Below are 23,273 nucleotides of genomic sequence, written 5' to 3' on the forward strand. Positions count from 1 at the left end.
GTGAGATACAGGGAGGCAGGCACATGGTAAGGCCACAGCAGAGTCTCTTTTTCTCAGAAAATTGATTTTTGAGTCACAACCTACTGTGACTCCATACAGACAAAGTGCAATGGTTTACCAAGAGAGGAAAGAAACAAATATCTTACCGCTTTTTTACACACCACTCCAATTGCACGCCCTCTACTGGCCATGAAAAGAACTGCAAGATGTACATGTCAGTCTACAAAATGGCTGACTATACAGTAGAACATAATGTCAGCAATCTGACAAAGACTGGTGTGTAGCTCTGTAACTGGAAGGAAACCAATTTGTCAAACCTGAGAAAACTGACTTCCTTCCCTTTTGGCTCATAAGTCTTGGTTAGTTTTCTCTATACTCACTAAATGCTATTTTCCTGTCTAATGGGTGCAAAATGGAGAAAGTTAAACCTTAAACAGTGTGTTAAGAACAAGAACTAGTGCACGTGAATGTGTTCTTGGACACACAGGAGAACTTGTTTACATTTTTCTGGTTGACTAACCTGTAAAGTTTACATTAAATGTCTGTAGTCAAGTTTACAGACAAATGTCCAGCCTGCTATTCCACTGGCTCCTCCCCCACGGACTGACCCCGCCCCCTCAGCCGCGGTTTTGTCGCGGACAAATCACACCCCTCCCTCTCCATGCTAATGCTCTGCTCCCTGTTGTCCCTTGTTCCAACCAACCGTCGACTAACCGTTCTGCAGTTCAGTGTGTCCAAGCAGGGAGCTGCTGTTCTCACACACACACTTGATGGTAGTCCTGCCTCACCGCCCACACTAACCGGGTAAGTAACCCACCCACTGCTCTTCATACCTACCTTGCCGACTTTATCTAACAACTTCAGCCACGGTCGCAAGAAGCGACACTAAAACGTCTGAAGACAGCTAGCGTTCAGAGTGCGATCCGTGGGCCAACAGCCACCGACGGCTGACGTAGGGGCATGGTGGGGTTTTGTGCACGAAAAGAGGAGGAGTCTGCGACTGAGCGTCAGGGGGAGAACAGTCTGATAAATCCGCGAATGGACGGCTGCACAGTTGTGCCTCAGCTCACTAGTTTCTCTGGTGCATTTTAAAATCAGTACACTCACTGATAATTTGATCACACACATCCCGACCACCACGGCTGCAAATCACAGGATCGAAAGATAAGACAAGAAAGTTGCAGTGGATGGGGAAGCGGCGATCTCCGCACCGAGACTGAAAATCGCGGGAACATCGTTAGGCGACGGGCAGAGTCGGTGAGTCGAGGTATTGCAGTTAGCATGCTAGCAAAGCAGTTGTAACATCAGTTTATTTATGCATATTACCCTCCAGCAAACTTAGTGCTCCGCATATACACATGTCATCATGAAATACATGAAAAACAATTGTTAATACAGTGAGATTTACAAATGATTTTTGTAGCACTTAGTTCCAGTTGAACCTCCCTTCCAAAAACATTTAAAACAATATCGCACTAGTGTAGATACTAGCTAAGTCAACATTTCGGTCTTTTCTAATTACTGCTGTTTTACTAACTTTTACACAAAAATGTTTAATTAATAAAGTGCCCGTTACTGATGCTTTTTGTGTTAGTTGGAGTTCAAGTTGTTTTAATTATACACAAAAAATATTTTAGAAATGCCGTGAGCCATATGAGGATTTTTTGGCACTTGGAGTCGCAGTTGAACTGCTACTTAATGTAATGTACCAACCTAGCGTTAGCTTAGGTACTAGCACAATGGATATTTCAGTGTTTTAAAATTATTGCACAGTTTTTTTTTCTTTTACACTTACAACAAAATATTTAAATATACCATTTACACACTTTTTCTCTACACCCTTATATTTGTGAAATTCTTGATTCTTTTGAAACAGTGGTTAGCTTTGCCATATTTAGCATGAAGTTAGTTTGAATATTTAAAAATTTTGTATTGGAATCCTCTTACTTTATCGGCAATATTCAGTGATTTTATTTTCTTAGCTATGCTTATTTCGTACATTCCGTGTTACCTTTTTAATTCAATCTTTTCATGTTTGTCTGCACCGCCAATCAGCTGTAACATGATTGAAGGCATCTTGTATGTAAGGGCATGTACATTATTCATATATGTATATGTGTATGTGTATTTTTATATATATATATATAACGTATGTACACACATACATACATACACATATATACATACATACTCTGGCACCTAAAGGCTTACGAAAGGAGAAAGGTAAGTGAGTTTGTCCTTATGTATGAGAAGGTGTCACATTGAAATGACGTTTTCTTTAAACAAGCAACACTGCAGAGGTGATATGCTGGGGGAGAAGGAAAATGGGGAGACCTTTAAAAAAGCAGTTTACTGTTAAGGCGGAAGTGGTATGGGCAAAGAATAATAATTAAACATATTTTTGATTAGATTATAAAATTTATACTTATTGGCTACTTTCCTCCATACAATAACATGGTGGAACTCTATCTCTCTTAACTGAAAACCCTATGATCAGCACAACATTTAGGACATGGATCAGTTCAGAGAAATGGGTTCAAGTCAAGAAGAAGCAAATGCTTTTCCTACAATGTGAGCTTAACCCCCCTCTGGTCTTAAGTGGTACAGTCCAGTAATTTTCCATGCACCACACTTCCCTGGGATGTGGGTGTGGCCTAATGTCAATGGTAATATAAGAGTTAACCAGTTCTACAGCTTCTCCTGTCTGGCTTACTTAAACTGAATAATTTTAGCATTTATTTTAGGACAGTGGCAGACTGAGGCCTGTGTATACCAGAGATCCAGAGGTCAGCAGTGTTTTGAGAATATACAGTCTGCAGAATTGGACTGTTCAATCATTTTCAACATGTGTTAACATTTGGTTACTTATTCAAGGCCATACACTGTGAAGCTGTTTCACATTTGCCTCTAGCTTTAATGTACACGGCACAGCCCTGTTTTTTAGATTCACCTCCCCCACTTCACCCAGTGGCAGTACTCACATGTTGCACATGTAATTCATTACACTTTTTTTTCTCTCTGCAGAAGCAGTGAGTAGGCTCCACCTACCTATTCCAAAAGTATTCCTTAGGTGCTAGGTGTATAGATATCTTTCACGTGCTTAATCTGGTGGATTATTCATTGAAATTGAGGGGCTCCAATTCATCATACACTGCTATGATAATTGTACGTGCTAGCTACACTCAAATATATTCCAAATTATAATGTAAGAATTTTTTTTCCCCAAGCCAGACCTTCATATATCCTGCACAAATGAAGAAAGACTCTAGTGTATGTATGAGTTTTCACTGTCCTGTTTATGCAGGTCTTTGGCCCAGTGTAAGTCTGTTCTTTGCAGGTGTTTGGTCATGATTCACTGTGTATACATGTGAAACACTAAATATGTCCCTATGCAAGCCTTCTGCTTCTCTATGATCAATTATGCATGTCAGTAGCAAATTGCCCACATAAATCTGAAACTTGCGTATATTACACATAATTAAAAAGGGAGGTGTTAAATCTTAAATCTTAGCTGAGGCCGCACCATCGCATTGGAGTGTTTGATATAAAGCACATGCTTATTTAGGTGTATGCCCTCTTTAATTTCTAATTAAAAATAACAGGCAATGGATGAGAAGAAGAGAGCTTCAGTGTGTGTGCATATAAGCAAATTTATGAATATTTCTCTACAATGCAGTACTTCCCTTCATTTTTAGACCTTTCAGTGTGGCCTCTTTTATACTAGTGGTAATTATATTACATGCAAAATTGTGTAAATGCTAAAATCATTGCCAATCTTCTTGTAAATGTTGATTAAAATTTGAAGCTGCTATTTTTTAAAATCAGTTTTTGAGGTAAATTTGCACAGGGGAATCATAAGATTGTCTGTCCTGATAACCATTAGTTTGTGTGTGTGTGTTTTCAATTGATTCTTGTTAAATATTGGTATTTTAAAACCCGCTTTTTAAACATAACCAAAAAAGTAAACCAATTTGGGAGGTTCGGATTCCCAATTAGAAGAAAAGCAATCCAGAATTCATTGAACCGTCTTTTGTTGCTCGGTTTCTCATCCGATGCCAAGTCCACATGATCCGGTTTCAACCAGTTAGAGCTGGATTCTTTGCCTAGGGCTGAAAATGAGAGAGATAAGAAATATCAGTCGCAGAATCCTCTTTAACAATATGGATGTGTTACTTGTCATCAACATCTCGTCACCCTAATAATTAAAATAACTTACTATGTGAACAGTAATCTTCACTATTATTGTTTTTATCTTTATCATTTTATTTATTGGACAACATTGCTGCACGTGTTTCGGATGTGTGTGGTGGGGTTCTATGTTAAGGTTTTTCACTTTCCTCCCATATTTGTCCCTCAAAAGCTATCCTAAGTTGTTCCACAGTTAATGTGAACTTTCTAGGACATGTTTATTACTGTGTGTATTGATAACTATAAAAGTTATCTTTTGAATTATTCTGATAATCGGCTGTAAGTTAGTTGTATTGTGTGAAATTATAGACTTGTGAAATGAGAATTGGAAGCCCAGCTTAATATGAAATGAGAAACTGAGCATTAAGGTTCAGCATGGTTCAAATTGTGCCACTGTAACAAACACACTGACTCGCATTCAGATACCTGCTGACTTACTAACTTAGGCTACTTGTTGGCTACCTGAGCTCAAAGTTGTCCTGGGATATTATGTTTACGTTTTCAAAAGATAAATATTAATGAACATTAATCTTACTGAGTCAGCTAGCCGGCATGACTGAAGGTACGCCCACATAAAATGTACAGTACGTGTTACATTTATACTTAACATCCACATTACACTGGTCTTCTAATGCTCTTCAAATAGAGACTTTGGAAATACCACTGGCCTGTAAACATACAGACCTTTATTTGCTTGCCGTTTACAGGTGTTATACTGTCATATTTAGCATTTCACCACACTTCATTTATACTAAATGCAAGGAAAGTCACTTGTAATTCCCGTGTCAAGCAACAATATCAATATTAGCAGTCCAACATCAGGTATGGATTTTGGCGGTTGTCGGTGGTGGTTGTGCTCCATATGTGGAAAGAGAATTGGATTGATATCGGTAATTGGTATTGAGGGTGCTAGTGGATGTTTCGAAAAAGATGGCACAATTGTATTGCTTGAGTGATGAAGAAAGACTCTACAGTTGGCAAAAGCATTTGGACCGTCATGAGCTTTCATGTTTTTGGTCATCATCAGAATTGTCTTTAAGGCCATTGTGAGCTTCCTGTGTCAAGACATCAACATCAGTACACCAAGTATGGAGGTCAAAGTGAAGGGTCTTGTCATCAACTTCTTCCAAACACATGGTATGCTACAACATTTTGCTAGGTAGCGGTTCATTGTACTCTTATAGACATGACCCAACCACAGACTCACTAAGTAGACAATACCTGGTAGCTCTCGATCCATGATGTCATTAAACAAGTGATTTGTATCTGGATATGTTTTCTGGATAATCAATAATGCAATACTGTGTTGCATTTACACCTGGTATTTTTAATACATTCTTAAAGTCCTTGTTGACATTGAATCTCTCACTCTGTGCAAAACCAATAAGCAATTTAAAGTGGTGGCAAATCATGATATGACATGGTTAGCTATATAATATTGTTAAAGAAGGTCATTTGAACAATGTCAGTATGCTTACTCCCCATTTGAAGTTCACTTCACGGTCCATCTTAGGCCTCCCTCTGTCTAATGAGAGTTGCATAACATTTAACAGTTTCTTGACCATCAACTCAAAAACTGCTTTTCTTGACCGTCCATTTTCAAACTGCTGCTGAAGGTGTGTAATAAGTACACGTAGCATATGTTCACATCACAGGGCTATGCATTGAATTTTGTTGGAGCCTTTGAGAATTTATGCAGTGCAACAGAATTAACATTTGTCTTGCAAACCAGTGTGAACTAGCTACATGCAGCAAAGCATGCCATGTTCCCTTTTCCCTTGGGGTTAGTTAATAAAACTTCTAAACCCCATAACCCAATGACCCCCAGTTCAGTATCGATGTCACAGATGTTGCCTACTTGCTGCAAAAAAACAAGGTCTAAGAAAAGCTACCAGGATTGAAGTGCATGTTGAAGCAAATTAGGTGTAGTTGCAAATTTTGATACTGCAAGTAGCAGGTTTGCTGTATAGTCTGCACTGGCCAATAAGACATGTGGCATGGTATATACAGGGTGGGGAAGCAAAATTTACAATGAACATTTAGTTGTTTTTTCTCAGCAGGCACTACGTCAATTGTTTTGAAACCAAACATATATTGATGTCATAATCATACCTAACACTATTATCCATACCTTTTCAGAAACTTTTGCCCATATGAGTAATCAGGAAAGCAAACGTCAAAGAGTGTGTGATTTGCTGAATGCACTCGTCACACCAAAGGAGATTTCAAAAATAGTTGGAGTGTCCATAAAGACTGTTTATAATGTGAAGAAGAGAATGACTATGAGCAAAACTATTACGAGAAAGTCTGGAAGATACTATTAAAGAAGAATGGGAGAAGTTGTCACCCAAATATTTGAGGAACACTTGCGCAAGTTTCAGGAAGCGTGTGAAGGCAGTTATTGAGAAAGAAGGACACATAGAATAAAAACATTTTCTATGATGTAAATTTTCTTGTGGCAAATAAATTCTCATGACTTTCAATAAACTAATTGGTCATACACTGTCTTTCAATCCCTCCCTCAAAATATTGTAAATTTTGCTTCCCCACCCTGTAGGTATCATGTATTCATGTTATGACACATGACCCATTTTTTAATAATTTACTTTAAAATATGATGAGGGAAGCAAGAGTTGCTTTTTGCTGTGGTTAATTACCTCCGCCAAAGATGGCGGAGGTCATGTTTTCATCAGGGTTTGTTTGTTTGTCTGTCTGTCTGTCTGTTAGCAAGATAACTCAAAAAGTTATTGACAGATTTTCATGAAATTTTCAGGAAATGTTGATACTGATACAAGGAAGAAATTATTAAATTTTGGTGGTGGTGGTGGTGGGGGGGGGTTGCTTAGACAGCAAAACTCAGCTATGTTTGTAGTTTTGATATGATGAATCATAAATCCAGGTAAGTATGTAGACTCTGGCACTGTTGATCTGTTTTCAATCATAAACACATTAGTTCATATGCAAACCTGTTTTGTCAGTACTGTTTTGGTTGGGTCATAATGTGAGAGTCTGGTTTCGACCAGCTCTATATGTAAAGTGGTAGGTATGAGATAACGTTTGTTATGATTTGGCGCTTTATGAACAAAATTGGATTGATTGATTGATTGTATGTTCATGATGATTAAATTGGACTACATTGCGGTTTTATGTAGGGCTAAAAATGCATGTGCAAAATGGCACTTTTGTGACTAAATAGTTCTGTCAATGACACTCTGTTGAAATATGAACATGAAGAAGTAGAGTGCCTCTATTAGCACAAAACTAAAATTCAGTCAAATTAACATGCCAAGAAAGTTTTCATTTGTGGTCGATAATGTGCAGTACCTGTGATCAGTATGTCTGAATAATGGAATAAGATTCCTCCACTGAGAAGCTGACTCCAGTTCAGCTTCCTGCTTATACACAAGATAAGATAAGATAAAATACTCTTTATTGATCCTGCTATTGCGAAATTTTTCAGTTGACAACAGCAAATACAAAAACCAAGTGCTCAAAAGACAGAAAACAAAATATACACTTGTGAAGCAAAATATAAAGAGAAACAAGAATTATTTATATAAATTTAGATTTAAATATTATATTTGCACCTGCACATGGTTGTGATATGGGGGGGGGGGGGCTTATGTGAACTGTTATGAAGTTAGATTGCTGTGGGGAATAATGTCCTACAGTATTGTTCCTTCCTGCACTGGGGATTTAAAAGTCTGTTGCTGAAGGAGCTACTCGGTGCCTCTACAGTTTGATGCATTGGGTGGAAGGGGTTGCCCATGATGGATGTCAGTTTGGCTAATATCCTTCTGTCCACCACCTCCTTGATGGAGTCCTTGTGGGCATCCCGAGATGGAGCCGGCTCTCTTAACCAGTTTATTCAGCCTCTTCCTGTCTCTGTCTGTACTGCCCCCCAGTACACGATATCAAAGAGTACTACATAGGCCACCACAATATCATAAAATGTGCACATTTGCAAATGCACACTTGCACATGCACACTCCAAAGGACCTCAGTCTCAACAGGTGAAGGTAACTCTTACCCTACTTGAGCAGGGTGTCTGTATTATCTGACTAGTCCAATTTGTTGTTGAGGTGCACACCCAGGCACTTCATAGAGTCCACTATCTCATTGTCCAAGTCCAGGATGTTCACTGATGTGTGTTGTGGGTGATCTGCGGATGTCAGTCACAATCTCCTTAGCCTTGCTGGTGTTCAGGAGCAGGTGGTTCCGCTCACACCAGTCCATAGAGTCTGTGATGACCCCCCTATATTGCTGTTCGTTCCCTTCCAACACACAGCTAACAATGGGAGTATCATCAAAGAACTTCAGGTGACAATGTGTGGAGTTGTATGTGAAGTTTAAGGTGTATCGGGTGAAGAGGAACAGTGAGAGTACCATCCCCTGGGGGGCCCCTGTGCTGCAGGCTACCACAACTGACACACAGTTGTGTAATCTTGCCTACTGTGGTCTGTCAGTGAGGTAGTTGATGGTCCATGCAGCCAGATGTTGGTCCACACTAGCATCTTCATCTCCGTAACAGTGATGGCTGGATGGTGTTGAAAGCCCTGGAGAAATCTAAGAACATGACTCTCACAGTGCTCCCAGGGGACTCCGGGTGAGAAAGGACCAGGTGCAGTAGGTAGATGACAGCGTCATCCGCCCTGATGCCTTGACGATAGGCAAACTGCAGAGGATCCAGCACAGAGCTCACCTGGAAGCAGAGGTGGCCAAGAATGACCCTCTCCATGGTCTTCATGAGGTGCACTGGAGTGGGCCTTTTTAGGGACTGGAACCACACAGGAGGTCTTCCACAGGCCTGGGACTCTCTCCAGACTGAGGCTCAGGTTGAACAGGTTCAGAACCACCTCACTGAGCTGGTCTGCACATTCCCTGAGCAGCCTGGAGCTGATGCTGTCTGGGCCTGAGGCTTTCCTGGCTTTCACCTTCTTGAGCTCCTTCCTCACCTGGTCCATAGTGAGGGATAGGGAGGGAGGGTGGGAAGTGACTGTGGGGGGTCCACTGTAACAGGGAGTGGGGGCGTAGAGAGGTGTTGAGTGGAGCTGGGGTGTCAGCGGTAACAGCAGGGGGGTGGGGGGTGGGGTGTTTCCATACTGGACAGGTGTGAAGAGGGACCTGAATGAGTGGGGGCTGGAGTCGGAACAGAGTCAAACCTATTGAAATGCAAATTCAGTTTGTTGAGAGACTGTCGAATAGTGGGATGGGCTGTAAGGCAATTGATGCCGGCTTCTTATGTATGGTTCCATGTAGAGGATTTGAGATGTTTTTTACATGAATACCTCAGTGTCTATGTGTGTTCCTCATGTTCCTCTACAGCAGCAGCACTGTAGATCAGTAGCTACTGTTTCTTAAGAATAATGTAAATTAATGTCAACAAATAACTGTTACCAGCACAGGACAGGCTCCTTGGTAGTTGGTAGTTTTTGAGTTGTGGTTACATTGGCTATGTTCAGACAGCAGGTCTTAATGCACTATTCGGATTTTTTTGGTGAAATCTGATTTTTTGTGTGCTTATTCTTATTATAAATTAAATGCAGCTTGTGTCAGTTTTGAGTATGAATTGAATGCGACCATGAAGTAACCCCTGTGCACAAAAGAGGTGCTGATGTAATACATGACCATGCAGGCACGCACTGTGTTTACGGAAGTAAGTATGTTTTTCTCACCGCTCCTCCTCCTGGGACGCAGAATTGTGATGTTTATCGCATTTCAATGACGTCGGATAAATGCAACCTGGCCGTTCAGACTGAAGTTGTTTTGCAAAATATCAGATGCGTATTGGATTTAGGACCACATATGAAAGTGTCCTGGGTTGGATTTGAAAAAATCGTTTTTGTGCTCTTCAAACTGTCTGTAACAGATCAGATACAGGTCACATATGGGCAAAAAAATCGGATTTGGGCCACATTTGCCTGCAGTCTGAACGTACTCATAGTTGATTAGCATAGATTTTTTGCAGGTAGGGCAGTGTGCAGTGACTTTTATCGCCCATCTGCATCAGTACTGCTTAAGTAGGCACTGGTACCAAACTGGTAGCCTTAATACTAGGGCTGGGTATCATGGCCAATTTCCTTATTCGATTCGATTTAAATTCATAAGGTTCCGAATCGATTAATTGCGATTCGATTCAGTATTAATTGATTGATTCAGATTCATTTAATGATACCAAAGGACAATTTTGAGTTGTAACCTGATTATTTGACTACTGCTGTCATGCAACACAGAATCAATATTGATATTAGAAAGGAAGTAAATATGACATTTCATCGGTAAATAGATGAATCTGCTCTAAAATAATGAACAGTACAGAAACATTCCCATGTTTCTACAGTGGCATAGAACGGACTTCTTTGTCATCTGTATTCTGTTTTATCGCTGGTGCTTCTAGCCTTAAAGCACATTACTATCACCCTGGGGCACTGTGACCAATTTGGCCCCCCTGAAATAGAATCATGTTGGGCCCTTGGTACAAGAAACTCACTGGAGGGGGAGGGTGGGTGGAGCTTCGTGATTTCTGCTTTCCTATTCCTCTAACTCCGCACTCAGCCACAGGTGATCGAAGTTAATATTTCTAGAATGACTGGCTTCCACGACCCGCCTCTGCCACCCAATTCCTCCGCACTGCGGGTTTGAGTTTGAGGCCGGGAGGACCTCCCACGGAGGGGTTTTCCCCACCCTTCCTCTGCGTCCCTCCCACTCCAGAACTGTCGCAAGCACAAACAAGATGCCCCGTCTCCGCAAGGGGCTCGCAAGACGGAGCTGACTGCGCTTCTGTGTCGGCGGTTTCCGGGTCATTTACTCGCGGTCCTGCTCTGAAAAAATTGATCTCATCCACCATTAATTGATTACGCAAAATTAAAAAGAAATCGATCCAAAATTGATCAAATTGATTTTTTTACCTAGCCCTACTTAATACTGGTGAGTCCACGCAGCATTGTTGGTTTTTCTGTTGTCCACTAATGACAGTATGTTTTTCATGTGATTAATTTGCTCATCATTACATTATTTGAAACCATTGTTTATGTCATTTTCACACAGAATGTGAATAATATGTTGTGAAAAATCAGCATTTTATTTTAAACAGTTTTATGGTACAAATTACAGTATGAGCATTTACGGAAAACTGATGCCGTTTGACAACAGTGGACCTGTTGACTTCCAGCAACACTGCTTAGTCTGAAACAAATGATGACGTGACTAAATGATGTAAAATTGCCTGCAAGTGTTCAGCGGGCTAGCATGTCGCTTGATAATGTTTAGCATTTTAGCAGTTGCCACACTAGTGGTTAGTGGCAAAACATCATGGCAAACAAAGCACATAAACATTATCATTATTTATTATTTCTGTTAATATACTATATAAACTTAATATATCATTCAGTTATTTTCATCCTATCAGTATCGGACCACAATGTTAGGATTTATGCATTTTTGAGAGTAGAAAAATGAAACCCTTATTACACAAAAAGATGTTAATGTTATGGATGATCTTAACTGAATTGTTGAGAGGTAGGGAGACAGGCATATTTACCTCAACAGAGTAAAAAAAAAAAAAATGAACAGCCTGAAACACACAGATATTCTGTCTTTGTAAGAGTCCATCAGGATCAGCCATTTTGTGTTGAAGCATTCAGTCTAAGCAGTCCATCAGAGGAAAAGGAGTGGGGGAGGGGAGATGTGAAGTAGAGCTAGCTGGTCTAGCTTGACTATTCCAAATCAGGGAATTCGACAAAATATGAGACATTAGCTTTGTTAGTTTGTCACATTAATCAGTGTTTGCCCACATGTGCCATATGTAAGAAGAAATCTGCTCTTTCAGGACCAGGGCTGAATTTTCAGACTGTTTAAGAGAACAGGAATTGACTGAAAAATCTTTTCATAATATGCACAAGTTCATATGGTTTTTGAAGTACAGAGCTCAAGTCATTTATGAATTGCTGTTTTCTTTCATTTACCTCTGTAGCTCCCTCAGTTGTTGGTGAGAACACCCTTCTGCTGCAATGGTTTAGCCCATGCTTGGCTGTAAAACTCCAGACTGGAGCAGACTGCCGATGTGGGGGAGGGGTGGTGGCGCTCTGTGTCAGGCTGTAGGCTTCAGTTCCTCCTGGGTGCTAGCTATAGCTTATGCGACCTGAAATTATTGTTGTAACAGAATAAAGCCCTTAAGTGTTCAGCTGTTAAAGAGAGAATACAGAGCTTTTAGTGTGCATTTCAGTTTTAGCCAAGCATGTCTTTTTTAAATCATGGTACTAAACAACCCATTTTGGGCACCTTATTTATTTTTTTTACTGTACCAAACAATCATTTTATGTTTTTGTAGACTTAAGGTGAGCCTCCATCTGCTGCGCATTGCTAAAGAATAATCACTATGTTCTTTCTTGATTCACATGGAGACTCCTGGCTCTGCCCACACCCACCCCTTCCTATTTTTCTTCCCTTTTTCCTTCTATTCAGCCTTTGCTTAACCTTGATCTGAGGAAAAGCTCAAAATCACGCGTACAACATGCAAAAGCAGGCTAGGAATCAGTGGTTATTAGATTAGACTTTATATTGATTTAGAGGTTTTCTTAATCTCAAGGTTTTGTCCATTTTTCCTGTAAATTTCTGTCAAGTTGTACTGAGTTAAACAGTGGCTTAACCCAAATACACTTGACAAATTCTCTCTGTGATGTTTCTTTTCTCATTTTGTCGCTTTATAAATACACCACTTGTCTTATAAAGCATGTGTGTAGAGTATATGATTTTTGGGTTGTTCAACTAAACAAATATTCTCCTAACTGATTGGGGAAAGAGACACAAGAAAGGAATGTTGCAAGATCAATAATCAGCCGTTGCTTAGAATAACTCCGTTCAGCTTCCTGTTTGTTGAAGCGCAGCTGACATAACTGCCTGATCATATGGTGTTAAAGAAAATGGCAATGGAAATTCAAGGTTGAACAGTTCCTGAGATTTTGTTCTCTACAGTCAGTACTCTGAACCTTAATAAGTTATAGGTGAATAATGGAGACCTATGACATCAGATGATCGACAGGGTACCTACTAGGATCAGTTGTCACATCTAACCTGTTGACAGATAGACACATCTTACTCTTTCTATTTAACCTGTTCGCAGTTACGGTTTCAGTCTACCTGGCTTGCATTACTTTGGACTGTGTAGGAAAGTGAAGTTCCCAAAGGAAATGTGAAAAGGAAAAGAGCAGGCAAACTTCACAGAGAAGACCCATAGTGATTAAGTCTGAGCTTAATATCACAGAGGGATTGCATTCTGCCCCACACGGAGATCTTTACTGAAGCACCTCAGTTTCACAATATCTGCCAGTACCGAGGAGGAGTCGGTGACTCCTGTCAACAAGCAAACTGCAACAGTGATTTATCTTACAGAAAACAGCATACCATTTGATCAATGTACAATTAGTCAGTATCACTCACTTCCTTTAAGAATTAAATGTTCAAAAAGAGGATCCATTTTACAGACAGTTGGAAAAAAGCAAAGCTTTAACAGCCACATAAATAACCATGTTACATGCTGAAAGGAAATTGGACAAAATTAGCTTTCAGTCATTTTCTTGTGGTAATTTTTGTACTCCTTAAGTTCATGCATCTTTAATTTGCTGGTGAGATCTATGAGAATTAGTTTCAGTGTGTCCTGCCATAATGTGATAACATGCTATGCTACATATAGCAGTCACTGAAGGCTCAGTGTGGCTGCGCACAACAGACCAGGTGGCCATTTTGAGTTTCACTGAATCCAGATGCAAGCAGTGAGAACGGGAGAGTGGGGGAGGGGAAGACAACGCACTGTGCGCAGTAATGTTGGAATGCAGGGTCCGCTCTCACTGGCAGACATTTTTTTTCCACTCAGTATTTAGATGTGTGGGAACAGCCTCCATATAAAATGTCAAACATAAATGAAGTGAATCTGTAGAAAAAAAGATAATTTAGCCACTATTTTTCTTGATATCTGATAACCAAGTCTATATTTTATCAAAATGAACTATATACAGTTAAGTCTTCAAATGATGACATAGATAGTTTAATTAACACTTTAGTCTTAGCTTAGTGTGTGTGTATGTGCATATATATATATATATATAACAGTAAATCAGTGCCATGTCAGCTCTTAAGCACAACCAGGATCAGAGATAAGTTGAGGACATCAACATTTGATCATTCATAAAAATAAAATTCTTGGCAATAACTATGAGGTTGTGAAGTTTTTTTTTCTTAAGATTTATGTGAGAGTATAGAGATTTCTGCAGATAGAGTGTACTTGCACCCCTCCCCCATTTGGTAGGCGGAGTCTGTTAAAGGATCTGCTTGTGCCTGTGCTCAGCATGCTGCTCGCAGCAGCACTGGTGGCCATTTTGTGTTTCTGCAATAGTGTGATGGGGGATGGGTAAAGAATGTACAGCAACGTGCTATTTACTCTTATAATATGGCTTTGACGAAAATACTTGGTGAAAATACTTGATGGAATTGGCAGTTAATTGTGTGATGTTTTACATTAAATGCGTGCTGCTTGAATAAAATTTCTCTGTCTCAGGAATATCTTGTGATAGTGGGATATTAGATTATTCTAAATATACTATTTTCCTAATTTGTCAGTGCAAAGCAATACATAGTGTAACACTGAATGGAACATGTGCATATGTATTTTTTTTAGTTTATAATTTGGGTGCAGGGTTCTTTGGTTCTCTTGAGTAAAGAACACCCCTCTAGTTGAAATGGTTTAGTCTGAGCAACAGCAGCCGTTCTGCTGTGGGAGAGGCTGGGCGGACACAGGCTGCTTAATGTGTCAGACTGTGCTCTAATTTCTTGCTGTGCGCAGCTAGCAAGGGACTATAGCTAAAAATGCCTTTTTTGTTAGATAATATCAATTGTATTTGATAAAAAAAATACTGAAACAATTAGCCTCATACAGGTAACATGTTTCATAATGTTTTAAATTACTGTGCAGTAATTGTTGTTTTTCATGAAAAAGGCATTTAATTTAATTAAAGAAAAACTGAAAAAATGTATTTATAATCAATTTTAAAATTTCAGTCTTGTAAACTTAGGTTATTCACATGATTAAATGAAAATAAAAATGTCTGTGACTGTAATTGATATGAGATATTTTTGCCCATTGTTCTTTAGTTCTGTATTTCTCCACCCAACTCTGAATGGTTTAGTCCAGGTTTGACCAGGAGAGGCAGTTCCAGAGACGCAGAGACAGAGTGCTCGTCTGTGTCTGTGTGTGTGTGTGTGTGGCAGAGCGGGGGGAGGGTTGCAGCTGCCTCCTGGTTCACTGGGTTGTGAGTGTGCTGCTTAGCGCTGGCTCTGCGCCTTTAGCTAGGCCCAGTCTAAAGTGCAAAATTGTCCTGCTCTGTCATGCAGGAGTTCCTTTATTTATTTTACTTTATTGTTGTTTGCCAGCACATATACTGATATATTAGCAGCATTTTATTTCCTGAGTATACCAACAATAGCATTTTCTACAGTTGCTTTAAAAGATTTAGTATGTGAGCAGATGGAACAGTCCAAGTGAGGCTCCTCCCCTTTGTTCCCCTTTCTTAGGCTCCACACTGGGTTTTTAGCCACGTTGTCCTTTGATTATTGATGTTACCTGTAATGGATGACCGCACTTTCTCATTTTTACTGTTGATCTGTTTTTTATTCCTGTTTTAATCATTTAACTTTTATAAGGAATAGGGAGAGATAAGAATTGTTCTGGGAACATTAATGAAGAAGCCAATTTCTCTATTGGTATGAGTTATGGGGGGAGGGGTTCAAATCCAAGTATACAGTGACTATTAAAAGTGACAGATTTTTCTCATTTGGTGATGGGAACACAGCAGCTTGGTTTTCTGTTGAAACAAAGAACTGTCAAGGCCAGAATGGGAACATTACTAGGGAGGAAACATAAAATGTATACTGAAGGTGTATTGTTGTCCTTATGGTGCTGACCTTCATTTGTCCTTAAAAGTTTTTTTTTTTTTGCCCATGGCTTTTTTTAAGTAAAGGAAGGTCCCCCTGTGCCTTTTGTTAGAATGGTTTAGTCCATGCTGGCAGTATATTTCCACTCTGTGGACTAGTTTGTGCTAGAGATGGGGGAGGGGTGTTGCTAAGTAACCATCTGTGCAGTGTACTTTCTCTCTGCCTGTGCGCTGCTAGCTAGGGTTACTTCTGATAATCATAACTCTGTAATAAAATGTTACAGATAAGATTTAACATGGAAGTATGTGTTACCTTTCAGTATGTGTTACCTGTCAGTATGTTATGCACTCTATGCGTGTCATCAGAAACAGGCTCCCCTTTAAGTGTTGTAATCAGCCATATTGCAGACTACGGCACACTGACTTGTCAGAGCAACAACACTTCTAAAGGATTGATTGTGATGATTAAAATATTCTCAGGAAACTTGCCCTATGTAGAGCACACCTCTGCCTCAAGATGGAACAGTCCTAACTGAGCCCCTCTCCCTTTCTTTTATGCTCTCATACTGGCCTCTCAGTCGACCCCAGCCCTCTCAATCAATAAATAGTCGGAAGGCTTTAAGCCCACACGTCCTGCTAAAGGTTAAAGCTTGGTTTCTACATGACTGTTATTTAAACTTAACCCAGTTTTCCATAATGCAGTATCACAATTTTCCAAGTGTAGCTTTTTAACACTTTGAGGCTGCTTTGCTAGTACAAGAAGCTAGAACAATGGCACATCACACATGTTGTGTCAAGGTTCATTTACATAACATGTTGTGTGTTGAGTTGTTGCAAAACAGGAATTTTTATGGTTTTAGGACTCTAACTAATGCTTATTTTCATTAGCAATCAATCTGCTGAACATTTTTGAAAAAGATGTAAAGAGTTGTTTTCATTAGCCCCTCCAAAACTTGTGGAGGCAAAAGTGTTGTGTTCAGGGGGCCTGTTTCATAATCTAAAACTGTAACATGTTTTTTTTGTTGTTTGTTTGTTTTTTTTTTAACTCTAGTACAACAAAAAAGGACTAGAAAATGACATAAATCCTCTCATTTGAGAGGTAAACATTTATTAGCTTTGAAATGTTTTGTGAAATCACTCATCAAAATGTCTGGTCTTAATGTATATGTGGAGCACAGGAAGTTTGAAGTTAGTATTTAAATATGATTGAATCTTCACTACATGAAGCACCATTGTAAGAAAACATCACATATTGTACTCAAGATATATTTTTGTCCTTTATCCTTTTTTTTAAGTAAAGAAAAGTCCCCCTATGCCCTTTGTTAAAATGGTTTAGTCCATGCTGGCAGTAGATTTCCACACTGTGGACTAGTTTGTGCTAAAGATGGGGGAGGGGTGTTGCTAAGTAACCGTCTGTGCAGTGTACTTTCCCTCTGCCTGTGCGCTGCTAGCTATGGTTATTTCAGATAATCATAACTGTGCTAAAATCCTACAGACAAGGTTCTACAGGCAAGTATGTGGTACTTTTGGGTGCACTCTATGGGTGTCATCAGAGGCCGTCTCCACTTAGTGTCGTATTCTCAGTCATATTGCAGACTATGGGAGAGTGAATTGTCAGAGGAATAACATGAACATGTACTTTCCTTTCAAGGGACTGATTTTGATCATTGCAGTTTTCTGCAGGTAGTACACTATCTTGAGCACACCCATGATAGGTACAAGATGGAGCAGTCCTAATTGAGCCCCTCCTCCTTTCTTTTATGCTCTCATACCGGCCTCTCAGCCAGTCCGTGCTCTCACAATCAACAAACACTTGGAAGGCCTCAAGCCCACATATCCTGCTGAAGGTTGATTTTTATTTATTTATTTTTTTTGGGTGCATGATGTTTCCACTATCGCTCTCTTTTTTTTTTTTTAAACTGAACATAGATTTCCTCATTCCAGCATCACAATTTTTGAGTTTAGCTTTTTAGCATTTACTGAATGCTATGCTAGTACAAGAAACAGAAATCTTAGCACATATTTTTCTGTCTTTTTAATTGTAATATTGACTATACTCTGTGTATGTGTTGCTCTAAATAGACATATAGCATTAAATATAATAGATCAACATTGTCAGTCAGAAAGTACTTCATAAGATTCTAATGGGTTTTGTAAATCGTCATTTATTTGCTGTTACACTTGTGTGTGGGTTCAGTAATTGAAGGTGTAAAGCTGAGAGATAGTTGCATGTAATTGCATTTCATATGACGTCTGTCATCCAACAAAACTTGCTTTACATCCAAAACTCTCATTTCAAATGTGGCAAGAAAATGAAAGTTGCAGGAAATTGTTCTGAACTGGCTGGCTGCACATGCTATATAACATTAAGGATTCATATTCGTATGTGATAATGGGGTATGGTAGCATGTTTAGCCCTTGGCTAGCCTTGAGCCATGCCGAACAATTATTTTCAATATAAGTTAAAAGTCAGTTGCTTAAACAATTATGGAAACGATTAATCATATTGAAACATTTTTCTTTATTCAGCTTGCTGCTTCTGTGGTTGTTTGGCTAGATTGCAGGAGTATCCACGAAACAAAAGTCTGTAAGAGTATTAATGTAAGTTTCTAAAACTTTACTCTTTAGATCAATGTAGTAATATCACTAGCTCTTTTGTATTTTGGCTTGTAACATAATAGAAGTTTGAGAGAATATCGATATACTGGAGTATTGCAATATCATATTTTGTAGCCATTGTTAGTCATACCTGATGAGTCTTACTGTGGTCTTGATGCTTCTCACGTGTAATCCAAGAAGAAACTATTTTAATATTATTGAGGTCCTCAGAACAGCCTTGAATCATGTCTTGATGAGTAAGATGCCATTACGGTGAGATTGGATTGCCTTTACTAAAGAGAGTATGTTGTCTTAATGGTTTGTGTGCTTTTTTGGTTGTTTTTGAATCAGCAGGACTATGAAAAAACTACTGCACAGATTTTCATAAAAGGATAGGGTATAACCCATTAACCTTTGGAACAGATCTGGAAAATGGATCCTGGATAATTTTTTCTTCACTTTTTGTTAAATTGGGTGATAGGTTTTTGGGCCGTCACTCTGGGTTTTTTCCTGCTTCTCATTTTTTTTGGCACCTTGGCTTGAACTTGAATCATCCTGTCACACTACTGTCTCCCTGGTCACCCTGACTTCCAAATATTTGGAATATGAAAAACTCATGCCTTGTTAACACAGTAAATGACTGCAACTTTGTGACACATTATGAGCAACTGTATGATTAATTTTCTGTTGGTGAACAGGCTACTTCAACCAGGTTCTGCCAAGTATAAGAAAACGAGAAATTTTAAAACTTCAAAAGACAAGTTCAATTGTAACATTATCAGTGTTTCTTTTGGGACCTCATCCACAAAGACATGATTTAATGTGTCCTAGGAGTACCTGTCTCATTACTAATAACTCTAAAATAATGGTTTAACATATTTTTCAGTGATTAAACAAAGGTTAAACAGCATTAGCAGCATACTGGCATCAAGCTGTATGGGTTATCTGGTGCATTTAAAGTGTTACTGCATTTTTCTGATGCAAGTGCAGCAGAGGACAGAAACCTGCACAGAACACTAGCTCAGAGCTCACTATACTTTGCTAAACCAAGTTAGCTGGCTTTGAGTAAAGGAATGTTTAGGAGACGTCATTACATTTACTGCAGTGGTGTCATAACTAATAGGATATAAACATTGTTAAACCAGCATAGTGAAAATGGATGCAGATTAGCTCTAATTTGTACTGTGAGATCCTGGCAATTGGGACGGAGGGAAAATAGCCATTTTTATTTAAACTAATTTCACCCTTTTGTTATATGTAACATATTATCCCATATGTGACAATGTTCTTATTGTGCAATCTTATAAAGTCTCAGGAAAAACAGAACTCTTAAGTAAGGTAAATAGTATGGTGCAACCTTTAATATCTGACAGATGTCCTGTTCAGCTAGCTACGTAGAGCCCGGACGGCCAGCAAACAGCAGAACTGACGGCCATTTTGAGTTACTGCACTGAATCCAGGCGCAGTAAATGAGGCCGAGGGGAGGGGGACACTGTGCTCTGCGCAGTGTGCAATAACATTGGAATGTGTTATGTATAACTGATCACTCCTCACACTTTAAAAGGGTCTTAATTGTTTCATGTTGACTTTTTGCATCATACATCCTCAGACTATTACATATGTTAGACATTACATATTATCAATGATATGCAGTGATAAAATATATTTTGGTTATCATTTACTAAACTTAACAGTAAGGAGTTAGGGGTAAATGCAGGATAACATGCATCCATAGCACACATAAAAGCACTGTAAGAAAAGGTTACAGGATTATGCATATGTGTCAGCATCACACATATAGTGTTTACCCTCAGCCCAGATTAGTCTGCTGAGTCAGTCTTTTATTTTTCAATGCACGTGCGACAGCGTGCTAAGTCGCAACACATAACATGAAACCCTGCCATGACAAGACTGTTGAATTCTGACAGATTAGCTACACAGTACGAGTATCAAAGTTTTGAGGGGAAAACTGAAGCAGGTCATTGCTTTTGGCACATGGGGTGTTCAAATTTACCTGAATATTGACTGTTTTAATATGTTTTAATGCTCTGCTTGTCGGAAACCATTTCTTTTTTTTACACTGCAAGATGTAGCTCAGAAATGTTACCTTCAGTTACAACACTTGCTTTGTGTCATACAACGGGGCTTGTGGGAAAAGAATATAGCTTTGACATAGTTTAAATCATATGGCCCACAGTTTTACACAGATGGACATGAAGGCTGGCATCAATGCTTACAGAAGTGTATTGACCTAGATGGAGCATATGATGAAAAATAAACATTATATTTTAAACTATTTTTCTCAGCTGTCCTTTTTCTCCACAAACTTTTTGAAGCCCTCCTATTATGTCATCACACACCCAATCATTGCTTGATTCTACTAACAGGGTTGGTTGCTTAATGCCTGAAAAAAGCTTTTGGCTGCACATAATTGAGGTCATATTTCATAGTAATTCTGCTTGTTAACAATATTTGTATGATACTTTATTTGATTATAATGCATTGTTGCTTTAAATGAAGCTTTGGTGTAATGCGTAATAAACATAGGCCTTTGTGAAATTTCATGTTTAATTCATTTAGTCAAAAATGCTTACAATAAAGACAGTTTCATACTATTTACTGAAAACACAACCCATCTTTATGCAATAGCAGCTCTTTTGTATAGATGAATGGTTTACTATATAATGCCACATAATTATATGAAAATATATGAAAGCGTAACATATGGATATACTCATCAACATAAATGACTCTGCTGTCAAATATCTCCTTTTAATATACATGCTGGCCTTACTTATGGCTCAGGAGATGGAGGTAGATACAGAAGACCTACATGGTTACATGTACACATGTGTGGTCTGTTGATTTCATGTGTATATAATTTTACAGTTGTAATTTGAGGCATTTAATATAAAAGTGGCTAAAAATACATCTCTGTGTCTCCCAGGTTGTCGAAGAAATCTGTGATCAATCCATGACCAGGAACCTATCGACTTGAAGGTGAGTTATTTATAGATTTCGTATTTGCACTGTATATTGTCGAATATATTAGCACTTATCTTGATTGCTGCACCTAAAGTTAGTTGTGCCAAAAAAATGGTCAGCATTCCTAATTTCTTTTTTAGTCTGACAAATGTATTTTACAAGAATCAAATCAGTGCACCCACATGTAAGTGAATAAAACATAGCATAAATGTACATAAAAGTATAACCTAGCCCCTAAACTGCAATATATACACCAGTCAAAACGATGTACGGAAAACACTGCACGTTTTGCATAACCTCTTTACTGCTGCCAACAGTCTCACCTCGGTGATTCTGATTCGCTGAGGGCTGAGCCAATAGGAGCATGGGGGGATGGGAAGAGGGTCGGGTTGCTGCTGTTGTTAATCTCAATGTCATTCCTGTTCTCTTGATCGGGGTTTAGGTAAACAGGAAATCCATAGATTAATTTAACAAAATGAAGGGAAGAGGAAAATGTCAGAGCAGGTTGAGCTTTTCTGACTAATCTAAAAAAAGGGTTTTTAGCACACAGGGACTATTGCCTCTTTAGGAGAGATGCAGTACTGTGTAAATAGGATGGTCCTCTCAAGCAGACTTCATATTGTGGGTCAGATTTTTGAGAAAACTCAGGTTGTTGGTGGAGCCGAATTGTTTGGTTTACAGACTTCTGTGGGAGAAGAACCTTCCAGAAGAAGAGAACAAACAGGAAAGACACAGGGTTCTACAGTGACCTCTAGTGTTTTCTCTGAAACCTTGCAGTCATTTCTTTATCAAGCAGTGCGTAAAGACTAGAGCAGGGCAACCGAGGGAGGCCACTTTTGGTGTTCACTTTTGCTCCTCCTGCCATTGTTTAGGAGATCTTTCCTAGTCTGATCTTGCCCTTTTAATGAAATATAATCTCTCTTCCTCACAGGCAGCGATGGAAGTTGTTGTGACGGAGGAGAAGAAGAAGATCTTCCGTGCTAGGAAAACCATGAAAATCAGCGATCGACAGCAACTGGAGACGCTTCACAACACTTTGTTGACAACCAGTTCAGGTCTGTCTGAGTCACCTTCACCACCTTTAATGAACGGCACACACAAAGAGGATGGACAAAAGGTCACGGACAAAGAACAAAACATCTCAGACTCAAACTCTCCAGATGCTCCATCTCCTTCATGTTCTTCCTCTCCAACTCCTTTCCTGTCCCTAAATTTGTCGCCATCCCCCGGTTCTTCACCAAGTCCAAAAGCAAAGGAAGAAAGTAATACTCCTACATCTCCATTCAACTCTACAAACTTTGAACATAAAAAAATGGACAACGATGAGGAAGAGGTGAAGATGGACTCCTTATCACCGTCATCCAAAGAGCTGACTACACAAGCAACAAAAGATTCTAAGGAAAACCAGGAAAGAGACGCACAGACGGTGACAGTGATGGAAAAGAAAGAGGTAAGGCCTTTTTAGGAAAGTGAATATCCAATATCTACACATGGATGACCCTTGATATTTCCAAATTTTAACGATATTGATGAACTTGCCAGTCCAATGAACTTCACTTTAATAAACCCTCTATGTGT

The 23,273-nt window shown here is 39.2% G+C and overlaps 1 protein-coding gene across 6 annotated transcripts in view; it reads left to right on the forward strand.

The window, feature by feature from the left end:
• Positions 1–668: 668 nt before the first annotated feature.
• The window catches only part of atf7ip (activating transcription factor 7 interacting protein), a 32,020-nt gene continuing 9,415 nt past the window's right edge, over positions 669–23,273 (forward strand). For 2 of the 6 annotated variants that reach the window (XM_030147565.1, XM_030147602.1), the window contains exons 1-3: positions 669–804; positions 21,658–21,710; positions 22,627–23,145. In XM_030147565.1, coding sequence (XP_030003425.1) covers positions 22,633–23,145 — 513 coding nt within the window. In that variant the 5' untranslated portion in view covers positions 669–804; positions 21,658–21,710; positions 22,627–22,632. Of the gene's footprint in view, positions 805–1,048; positions 1,268–17,905; positions 17,960–21,657; positions 21,711–22,165; positions 22,512–22,626; positions 23,146–23,273 lie in introns of those variants that run through there. The other 4 variants (XM_030147591.1, XM_030147573.1, XM_030147582.1 and 1 more) reach the window with 4 other exon arrangements.

This window comes from Sphaeramia orbicularis, chromosome 1, assembly GCF_902148855.1.
Source record: "Sphaeramia orbicularis chromosome 1, fSphaOr1.1, whole genome shotgun sequence".
Taxonomy (NCBI): domain Eukaryota; kingdom Metazoa; phylum Chordata; class Actinopteri; order Kurtiformes; family Apogonidae; genus Sphaeramia; species Sphaeramia orbicularis.